Source organism: Raphanus sativus, chromosome 7 (assembly GCF_000801105.2).
Source record: "Raphanus sativus cultivar WK10039 chromosome 7, ASM80110v3, whole genome shotgun sequence".
NCBI lineage: Eukaryota > Viridiplantae > Streptophyta > Magnoliopsida > Brassicales > Brassicaceae > Raphanus > Raphanus sativus.
Window position 1 is genome coordinate 17,179,619 of NC_079517.1, and position 10,218 is coordinate 17,189,836.

The window sequence follows — 10,218 nt, forward strand, 5'->3', positions numbered from 1 at the left end:
CAAAAATACCCTTTACCAAAACTTTTAAAAATCTCTCCAGGATTACATTTGAACGTGACTGTCTTTCATAGGACAAACGTTAGAACATTCTTATTTCAATATTAACCTAGTACGTAACCAAACTGGGCGTACAAATAAGATACGTTTTCCCTCTTCTTCTCTCCGACACAACTTCTCTGTTACGTTTGATTGACGAGAAAAGGTAGTGAACAAAGAAGAAGAAGAAAATGAGTCAACCTCCAGTTGGTGTCCCTCCTCCTCAAGGTACTTTCCTATGTTTTGATTTTTAATCTTACTTCTCTTCGTTTCTGTTTAGATATGAGTATCAGAGTAGTTTTCAAATATTGATTAAAAATACTGTTGGATCTTCTTGACTCATATTCTTTCTATTAACCTGGATCTGTTCCATAAATATTCATATGAATCTGAATAGGTTACCCTCCGGCTCCAGGATATCCTCAGCAAGGGTATCTTCCGGAAGGGCAAGGTTATCCCCCACTGCAGGGATATGCTCAGCAAGGATATCCTCCTCCTCAGCAAGGATATCCTCCTCCTCAGCAACAACAAGAAAACTCGCGTCCTGGTATGATTGAAGGATGGTAAGTCACTGCTCCATTCAAACTAGTCTATATACTATCTGCAATTGTATGTCCTAAGGGGAATTCATACTTTGATTGAATGGTATTTAAAAATTTTAAGAATAAAAAGATGTGGCATGTCTCGTTTTGATTACAAATTTGTTTTGGGGATTAATCTAATCTAATTAAATGGTAAATGCTTTTAATCTGATTGAGTGGTTGTCACTTTTTTTTTTAATTTCATTTGATTTTACATTGCAAGTCTATAGAAAATAGAAACTGTGTTCTGTAGATGCATATTTCTACTTGCTTGTAGGAGTATACGATGATTTTTGAATATATGAGCTTTTGTGATGCTTTTGCAGTCTAGCTGCTTTGTGCTGTTGCTGTGTCTTGGAGACTTGCTTCTGAGTTGGAATCTTCAAGCTGCGAAGTTGGATTGAATTTGGATTGTTTGTTGGTTTATTTTAATTTATCTCATCTTATTATTATATATTTTTCTTTCGTTATATATTATGTTTGTTCATTTGGATTATGAATTAGTGTTGAAGACTTGATATCTTATGTTTTTTACTTTATCTTATTCGCTAATGGTAATGTAAACTTCTTGGAGATCCAATATAATGTTGCACCGTATTGGCAAACCGTATTCGCTTTTTTCCTAGCTTTCATTTCAAATATTTCGTAATTATTTGACTTAAACATGTCAATTAGGGTCGAATCCCGCAGTCCGAATCCATCTATCCCTAAAAAATTATCGGATTTGAGTTTACTTTTATAAACTCCCAAAAAATCGAGCTTTTCGGGCTAAACTCGTTTAAACTTTAGATATTTTGGACTTAAGCCCATTTGGATTAGTAAAAATGCATAATTTATCTTGCATTTATTCATTAGTCTTGAATGCTTATTTATGCAAAATGCATAATTTATCTTTCAATTTTTAACATAATAATATAGAAAATATTACTTTTGCATGAAAGTTATTTACATAACAGAATAAGAAATATAACTTATACATAAGTGTAAACTTTCTTCTTAACATTTACACCAAAAAAAAAGTGTAAACTTTCTTAATAACTACAAATAAATATATTGATCTCTCCAAACTACATTTAAGTGTATTTTATAAACTTCTGCAGCAAATCAACGGTGGCATTATCATATCTAACCTACCACGTGGGCTGAGTTTTGAGAACTGCGCTATCGCCGTTGGATCTTTATACTTTTAGGGGAGGGGGGAGGGAAAGTTCAGACGCGTAAACTCTAACATTTAAGATTAAATTAGATAAAAAGAGAAGAAAAGAAAAAGACGTGGGGGACGACGTATAGAAGCGAAGACTTAACTATCACGGAGTAATCGCCATTGGATCTCTACTACGTGAGGAAAATCAGACCGTTGATATTAGTTGGTAGACTAATTACTTTCTTCTCAGCTTCCTCGTCTTAAAGAGTTAACAAAAGAAAATAAAGAAAGACGTTGGACATACAAGACCAAAGACTCAGGCGTAGAGTCAACAACTGCAAGTAATCAAACGGCCATGGCGGTTGTAGCGGAGGCAGCGGCGGATAAAGGTGGTGAGATAGTGAAGCCACGTACGGACGAGAGAGAATATAGGAGGATTGTTCTCAAGAACTCTCTTCAAGTGTTATTAATCAGTGATCCAGAGACTGACAAGGTAAGATCGATTCATGTTCTTGTCTTAATGCTAAAAGAAGAAAGTTGAACTGATTCATATCGTCTGTGTACGTTGATCTTAGTGTGCTGCTTCCATGAACGTTAACGTTGGATCATTCTCGGACCCGGAAGGATTAGATGGACTAGCTCACTTCCTTGGTATGTTTCTTCATAGCAAGATTCAATCACTAGTTCACTCTATATAAACACTTTATATCAAAGTTAGAGTTTTAATTAATGTTGGATTTGATAGTCATGGAAAATAATAATATAATTTTTTTATTTTTGGGTGGGGATGTCAAGAGCATATGCTGTTTTATGCAAGTGAAAAATATCCAGAGGAAGATAGTTACTCCAAGTACATCACAGAGGTAACATTGTTCTTCTCCATCTCTTACATACAAACTTGAGAGAAAATGTGATGTGATTATTAGAACTCTGTTTTTCTTTTTGTCCCTCTTTTTTTTAGCATGGAGGGAGCACAAATGCTTATACATCTAGTGAAGACACAAATTACCATTTTGATATCAACACAGACTCTTTTGATGAGGCTTTGGACAGGTAGGACTTACATTTTCCGTTTTGCTTTACCAATCTTTTTTGGTTTGCTTGGATTCTTATGTTCAATGCCTAACAGGTTCTCACAGTTCTTTATCAAACCACTGATGTCGGCTGATGCGACCATGAGGGAGATCAAGGCTGTTGACTCTGGTTAGCTTCTTGACTCTCTTGATATCTCTTATGTAGAAGTTTGTTAAGTAACAGACTTCTAACGAGTTCTCTCTCATTCAGAGAATCAGAAAAACTTGTTGTCTGATTCTTGGCGTCTGCGTCAGGTACTTTTCTCTCATCTCAGGAACGAGCATAGTATAAGTTAATTATATCCATTTATTAAGAATACATTTTATTGATTATCTGTTGGAAAGAAAGTACATAAGAATGAAAATTGTTGGTGTATATATAGCATCTAATTTGAGTGTTTTGTCTTCCTTTGTTGTTCACACAGTTACAGAAGCATCTAAGTAGAGAAGACCATCCATATCACAAATTTAGCACAGGTTCATGTTCCACCTATGATCTTGATTGTTCATGTAACAAGATCTAGTGGTGGTGTGATGCATAAGAAGATTCATTGATCCAATTTTGTCCCTCTTGCTAAGAAAGTGATTTTTTTTGGTTAGGGAACATGGATACTCTTCATGTACGACCTGAAGCGAAAGGAGTAGATACAAGGAGGGAGCTACTTAAATTCTATGATGAACACTATTCTGCAAACATCATGCATCTGGTTGTTTATGGCAAGGGTAGGTTTAGGAAGTAACGCAAAACTCAAAATTTCCGTACTTTAAGGAAAACAAAAGTATTAAGACATTTAGAATGTGTAACTCTGAATGTCTTCAGAAAACCTTCATAAACTTCAAGGCCTAGTGGAAGAGTTATTCCAAGAAATTCGAAACACCAACAAGGCCATCCCTAGATTACCTGGTCAGCCGTGTACTCCAGACCATTTACAGGTTTGTTTCCCTTATTTCAGCTTTAGGCTATACAAGACCAAGTCACCAAGATAAGTCCATGCTATAATGTTTCTATGGTGGTATCTTTGGTTGGTGAATTTTTTTGTTCATTGGTTATAGGTTCTTGTGAAGGTTGTTCCAATAAGGCAGTATCATGAGATTACTGTTTCATGGCCTATAACTCCTACTATCCATCATTACGAAGAAGCACCATCTAGGTACCTTAGTCATCTAATTGGTCATGAAGGCGAAGGAAGTTTGTTTCATGCCTTAAAAATCTTGGGTAGGTTTTCTTTTGGGCCAAACTTATAATAATTTTATAGCTTACTCTGTAGGGTGTTTCTTGCTTTATCTTTTATTCCTCTAGACACTCTCTTAGGTCGTCTCGAAGCTAGTTAGAAAGGTGCTTTAGATACTGTATCTATTTGTTGTGTCTGTTGTAGTTGGTAGCTATAAAATCAATGCCCTGATCTGTGTACTTCCTCAGGATGGGCAACGGGACTGTATGCTGGTGAAGCAGGCACGATGGAGTATTCTTTCTTCAATGTTTCCATTGATCTTACAGATGCTGGTCATGGTGGGTTTTTGTGTATTCTTTCTTTTTTTTGTTTTTTAATATTCTATGGAAGATCTTTCTTATGTTAAAGGATGATTTAGTTTTGTTTCTTGATTGGTATACAGAGCACATGGAAGATATTATAGGCTTGTTGTTTAGACACATAAAGATTCTACAGCAGTCTGGTGTTTCCCAGTGGATTTTTGATGAGGTATAGCCAATACTGTTGTACGATATTTTTGTCTGCCTTTTAGTTTGCTAGTATACCCATTGACTCACTGTCATTAAAGACTTTGATACATCTTTTCATTTTCTGAAGATCTCAGCTATATCTGAGACAAGTTTTCATTATCAAGTCAAAACACACCCCATTTCTTATGTAACGGCTACTTCATCAAAAATGCGGGTAATACTATTTTCTTCTCATACCTTTTCTGTTGTTTAAGCTTGTCATATTTATATATTTGCTTGATCTATATGTGGCCTTCGAAATTATGCTTCAGATATACCCAACCAAGCATTGGTTGGTTGGATCATCATTGCCTTCGAAATTTAATCGAGCTAGTGTGCAAAAGGTTCTAGATGAGCTTTCTCCTAGTAATGTTAGGTAAGTCTCTATTCCTGATGACCTGATGTGTTCGTTTGCCTTACCTTCTAATATGCTCTAATTTGTATTCAAACATTTATTCTGAGAAGAGTTGAAGATATGATGCTAAATATCGTTATTATTACCGGTCATATGATATAATGCAACATTTCCAAAAGATTTTGGGCGGTTATACTTAAAGAATCCCCCAGTCCCCAGTGTGTTATGTTCATGGTTTATATATAGTTCAGGCATTATATCCTGACTGCTACCAAGCTCGTCGCAGTATCTAATGCATTATATTTGTAGAATCTTTTGGGAATCAAATAAATTTGAAGGGCAAACTGACAAGAATGAGCCATGGTATAATACTCCATATTCTCTTGAGAAGCTAACCAAAGAAACCATTCAGGTTGGCTTTTAATACATTTAATTTTCTGAATCGTAGTTTGTTTTATATTATGTTTGTTAGATAAATAGTCTCCTATTATACGATCTGGAAGAAAGTTCAACTATGTTTTGTGCTTAAGCTAAGCAGCCTAACAATTACAGGAATGGGAACAGTCTGCTCCTGATGTAAACCTGCTTCTACCAATACCTAATGTCTTCATTCCTACGAATTTCTCACTAAAAGATGTAAAAGATAAGGTTCGGTGTCATCACTCTAGCCACAATTTACAAATGTCTTTTGAAGTTTAATTTGTGAAGCAGTTACTCACATTGCTTTGGAACAGGAAAAATTTCCTGTTATTTTGAGAAAGACATCATTCTCAATACTGTGGTATAAGCCTGATACAAAGTTCTTCAGACCCAAGGCATATGTTAAGATGGATTTCAACTGCCCCTTTGCAGTTAGTTCACCTGACGCTGTAGTTCTTTCCAGTATCTTCGTTTGGTTGCTAGAGGACTGTTTGAATGAATATGGTAAGATTTAAAAATGCTTCCATTTGATTATCAACATGAAGAGTTTTGTGCTTTATGTTGCATGTTTATGTTATTATATCCTGAAAAATGTTCCATCAATATATACTACTATGTTTCAGCTTATTATGCTCAGGATGCTGGTCTTTATTATGGAATAAGTCTTTCGGACAATGGATTTGAGGTGGGTTTATGAAGCTTTCTTGTGTCTTCTTTCCAGTGCATTTCATGTCTGGCTAAAGTGTTTCTCATTTACAGCTCTATCTTGGTGGCTTTAATCACAAATTGAGAATCTTGCTAGAAGCTATCATTCAAAAGATAGCAACATTTGAAGTTAAACCTGATAGGTTTTCTGTTATCAAGGTAACCTTTGTTACTCTAGACATGGTGCAGCTTCCTCACTTCATCTAATAGGCCTTGTTACCAGATTTACTGAACCCATGTTTTGTTTTTGCTTCCCTGTCTTGTTATAGGAAATGGACACAAAGGCGTACCAAAACTGCAAATTCCGACAACCATTTAGTCAAGCAACCAGTTACTGCTCACTGGTATTACAGGATCAGACCTGGCCTTGGACTGAGGAACTAGATGCTCTTTCACATATGGAAGTTGAAGACTTGGTGAATTTTGTTCCAATGATGTTATCTAGGGCATTTGTTGAGTGCTATGTAGCAGGTGTCAACATTATCTCCATGTTGCATTATAGTCTTTGATCTCTAACCATTTTTGCTTTTCTTATAGCCTTTGTAATATCTCACTTCAGGAAATGTTGAGAAGGAAGAAGCTGTGTCAATGGTGAAGCATATTGAAGATGTTCTTTTTAACGGCCCAAAACCTATTTGTCGTCCGCTGTTTCCTTCCCAGATCCTGACTGATAGGGTTGCAGAGCTTGGAACAAGAACCAAATACGTCTACCATCAAGAAGGCTCAAACCCCAAAGATGAAAACTCTGCCCTGGTGCATTATATCCAGGTATAGTTTGTGACAAAAGTTAGTAGATAAAACTTCGAACTGACTGGTTCGGTCACCAAGTTTTTACTTTTTTTTCTTGTAGATCTTGGTACTTAGTTATTGTGAGTTTAGAAAGTTTCTTATTGCATGCATTGGTTTTCTTGGTAACGAACAGGTTCATCAAGATGAATTTTCCATGAATGTGAAACTTCAGCTTTTCTGTCTCATTTCAAAGCAAGCCACATTTCACCAGCTCAGAACGGTGGAGCAACTTGGTTACATCACTTCACTTTCTAGAAAGTAAAAAATAGTTTCTCATATGTTAAGAGTGCCCTCATGAGTCCTTGTTGATGCATAAATAAAGTGTTCACTTTCTTGTAACATAGGAATCATTCTGGAGTCTATGGTGTACAGTTCATTATCCAGTCTTCAGCTAAGGTACCAAACCAGCTGCCGTCTCGTCCATGTTTTATCGCCTTGGGACTTTTCATGACTCCTTTGCTGCATTGGTTTTGGTTGGTAACAGGGTCCTGGACATATTGATTCAAGGGTCGAGTCACTACTCAAGGACCTTGAGAGTAAAATTTACAACATGAGCGATGAAGAATTCAAGGTGAGATGAGCACAAGATTCACAACCAAATATTGTTACACACGTTTTATTTTCTTTGCTCGTAACAAATCATCTACTAAGATTTTTAACCATAACATGAAAACATACTAACTGACATGACTTCCTCTTCAAGAGTAATGTAACAGCTTTGACAGACATGAAGCTTGAGAAACACAAGAACTTGTCAGAGGAATCTCGGTTTTACTGGGGAGAGATTCAAAAGGGGACACTCAAATTCAACCGCATAGAAGCAGAGGTAAAAGACAAACCCCATATAACATAGCTTCTAGCTAGCTGCGAAGAACTCCTACCAACCATAATGCAAAAATTGTGGATAGTTCAAGCCATTAACACAGCTTCTTGGGGGTGTTGTTTTGTGGTTAGGTTTCTGCACTGAGAGAGCTAAAGAAGGAAGAGTTGATAGATTACTTTGACGAGTACATAAAGATTGACGCACCAAAAAAGAAATCGCTGAGCATATACGTTTATGGAAGCCAGCATTTGAAAGAAATGGTGTCTGACAAAGCTAACGTTGTATCACCATTCATACAAATTGAAAACATTGTCAGCTTCAGGAATTCTCTACCTCTTTACAGATCGTTGAGAGGATGAAGCCATCTGAAACTGTGAAGAAGTACCTAACTATAGGATATACACAAACAAACACTCGTTTGTATTTATCTGATGGTTAAAAACAGAGTTTGACCATACAAAAATAGAGTTATATCATTAAAACAGAGTTATAGCCACATATAAACAGAGTTTCGAAAACAGAATCTTAGGAGGTGTTATTGGTTTATGTATTTTAATGGATTTTAAAGTACAAGTCAAATCTAGTGTTATTGGTTATGTGATTTTAGAATCTATATTCAAATTCATTGTTATTAGTTCTATGATTTTAAAATCTATAATCAAATTCACTGTTATTGGTTTTATGATTTCAAAATAGATTTTAAAATCAGGTGTTATTCAATAATAATGATTTGTGTAAGGATTTGATTTAAAATTGGATTTGGATGTATTATAGGGAAAATCGCATTAAAAAATCTCAAAGTGTCACTTACTAGCACTTTAAACCTTGAAGTTTTTTCACTAACACTTTTAACCTTCAAAGTGACTTTTGTATCATAGAAAACCTCCAAATCAAAAAGATGATCTGTTCAGCAGGTAATTTTTCAAAAATAATTATTTATTTAATAAAATAAACAAAATAAATAAATAAATAAATCCAAATAATAAATAAAAATCGAAACCTTAATAAAATTCGCAAAAATGAAAATATAATAAAAATTGAATAAATATTTTTTAAAATTAAATAATTTTATAAAATTTTAACAAAATAAAAAAAAACTAAAATTGTAATGATAAATAAGATTAAATTTAAATAGAGAAGAAATAAATAAAAAGTTCAATTTTTTAAAAAAAATAGAAAATTCAAAATTGATTTTTTTTAATTATAATATTTTTCAAAAAATATATCATATCATTCTCGACAAAAACAATTTCAAATATATCAATAATGACAATGATGGTTTCTGACTTTTAATTAATTATGAGTTTTTATTAAATTTTACGATTTTTGTTTAATTTTTTTATTATTTTACTAATTAAATAATATTTTAAATAATATTATTTAATAAGTAAAATAAACAAAAAATAAAAAACCAGAAAATTAAACAAAAATCGTAAAATTTAATAAAAATTCATAAATTAAGTAAAATTAGAAAAAAATATAAAAAATCAGAAAATTAATTAATATTTAGAAAATTAAAGTTCAAAAATAAATGAGATAAAACAAAAAAATATAAAAATAAAAAATTCATATATTTCAAAAAAAAAATGAAAATTCAAACGTTTTGAAATTTTTTTTTTTTGTCATTTTTAACGATGATGTTGGAAACTATCATTGGAGATATGGCAATTATCGCCATTGTTAATGGTTATGTGAGAAACCATCATCGTCACTAGTGAATTTTGAATTTTCTATTTTCCTTTTTTAAAAAAATTTGTGAACTTTTTATTTAGTTTTTCTCTATTTAAAATTTAATTTTATTTATTATTAATTTTTAGTTTTTTTTTTATTAATACTTTAGAAAATAATTTTAAAAATATTTATTTAATTTTCTAAAATTTTAATTTTTTTTTAATTTTTTCATTTTTGTAAATTTTATTAAAAGTTTCGATTTTTATTTATTTTTTGGATTTTTATTATTTATTTTGTTTATTTTATTAATTAAATAATTATTTTTTGAAAAATTACCTGCTGAACCGGTCAACTTTTTGATTTGGAGGTTTTTTATGATACAAATGTCACTTTGAAGGTTAAAAGTGTTAGTGAAAAAACTTCAGGGTTTAAAGTGCTAGTAAGTGACACTTTGAGGGTTTTTTATGCGATTTTCCCGATTTATTAGTGATTTTAAGTTAAAAATACAAAGGAGAAAATATTGAGTTGCATCTTGATATTTCGATAGATTTGTATTATTGATGTTCCCAGTATATTTTTTGCCCCAAGTCATATGTATTGAACATGTTCCTCTGACAATTAAACAAGCACTTAAAGATATGAGATGCTATATATATATATATATGTAAAAACGAAAACACATTAAAAAGAGAAACTTTTATATAAACACGTTTGATAAAACCACTATGTTCAATATACTTTTTTTTGCTTGATCCCGTTTGAAAGTTTTCTATTTTAAAATATTAAAATTATCCAATTTTTACGATTTAATATTTTCCACTTTCAATCGTATGTATCCATCATAATTTATATATAATCTCTATTACATATTAAGAAAAAGTTACACAAGTACAAACACTTA

At 32.7% G+C, this 10,218-nt stretch overlaps 2 protein-coding genes across 2 annotated transcripts; both read left to right on the plus strand.

Annotated features, from left to right (window-relative positions):
• The first annotated feature begins 227 nt into the window (after positions 1-227).
• On the plus strand, positions 228-989 carry LOC130498052 (cysteine-rich and transmembrane domain-containing protein WIH2-like). The gene is made up of 3 exons (XM_056991395.1): positions 228-264; positions 434-599; positions 944-989. Exons 1-3 carry the CDS (start codon positions 228-230, stop codon positions 987-989), a joined length of 249 nt encoding a protein of 82 aa, XP_056847375.1.
• Positions 990-1,895: 906 nt separating this feature from the next.
• Positions 1,896-8,259, plus strand: LOC108814401 (insulin-degrading enzyme-like 2). Its single transcript, XM_056991161.1, has 26 exons — positions 1,896-2,254; positions 2,337-2,412; positions 2,557-2,624; positions 2,723-2,814; positions 2,891-2,964; positions 3,046-3,089; positions 3,260-3,311; positions 3,435-3,557; positions 3,655-3,767; positions 3,888-4,050; positions 4,255-4,344; positions 4,449-4,534; positions 4,643-4,729; positions 4,827-4,930; positions 5,219-5,321; positions 5,462-5,557; positions 5,644-5,833; positions 5,953-6,014; positions 6,089-6,193; positions 6,304-6,505; positions 6,594-6,802; positions 6,957-7,081; positions 7,168-7,219; positions 7,308-7,394; positions 7,527-7,649; positions 7,778-8,259. The coding sequence occupies exons 1-26, from the start codon at positions 2,117-2,119 to the stop codon at positions 8,003-8,005; spliced, it is 2,892 nt and encodes a 963-aa protein (XP_056847141.1). The 5' UTR covers positions 1,896-2,116; the 3' UTR covers positions 8,006-8,259.
• The last annotated feature ends 1,959 nt before the right edge of the window (positions 8,260-10,218 follow it).

What these genes read in the sequence shown, in the direction of transcription:
- LOC130498052 (XM_056991395.1), top strand. Translation starts at nt 228, where the DNA reads ATGAGTCAACCTCCAGTTGGTGTCCCTCCTCCTCAAG. An exon ending in TGGTGTCCCTCCTCCTCAAG is followed by an intron (nt 265 to 433) that starts GTACTTTCCTAT and finishes GAATCTGAATAG; the next exon opens with GTTACCCTCCGGCTCCAGGA. An exon ending in CCTGGTATGATTGAAGGATG is followed by an intron (nt 600 to 943) that starts GTAAGTCACTGC and finishes ATGCTTTTGCAG; the next exon opens with TCTAGCTGCTTTGTGCTGTT.
- LOC108814401 (XM_056991161.1), top strand. Translation starts at nt 2,117, where the DNA reads ATGGCGGTTGTAGCGGAGGCAGCGGCGGATAAAGGTGGTGAGATAGTG. An exon ending in CTACTTCATCAAAAATGCGG is followed by an intron (nt 4,730 to 4,826) that starts GTAATACTATTT and finishes ATTATGCTTCAG; the next exon opens with ATATACCCAACCAAGCATTG. An exon ending in TGAGCGATGAAGAATTCAAG is followed by an intron (nt 7,395 to 7,526) that starts GTGAGATGAGCA and finishes TTCCTCTTCAAG; the next exon opens with AGTAATGTAACAGCTTTGAC.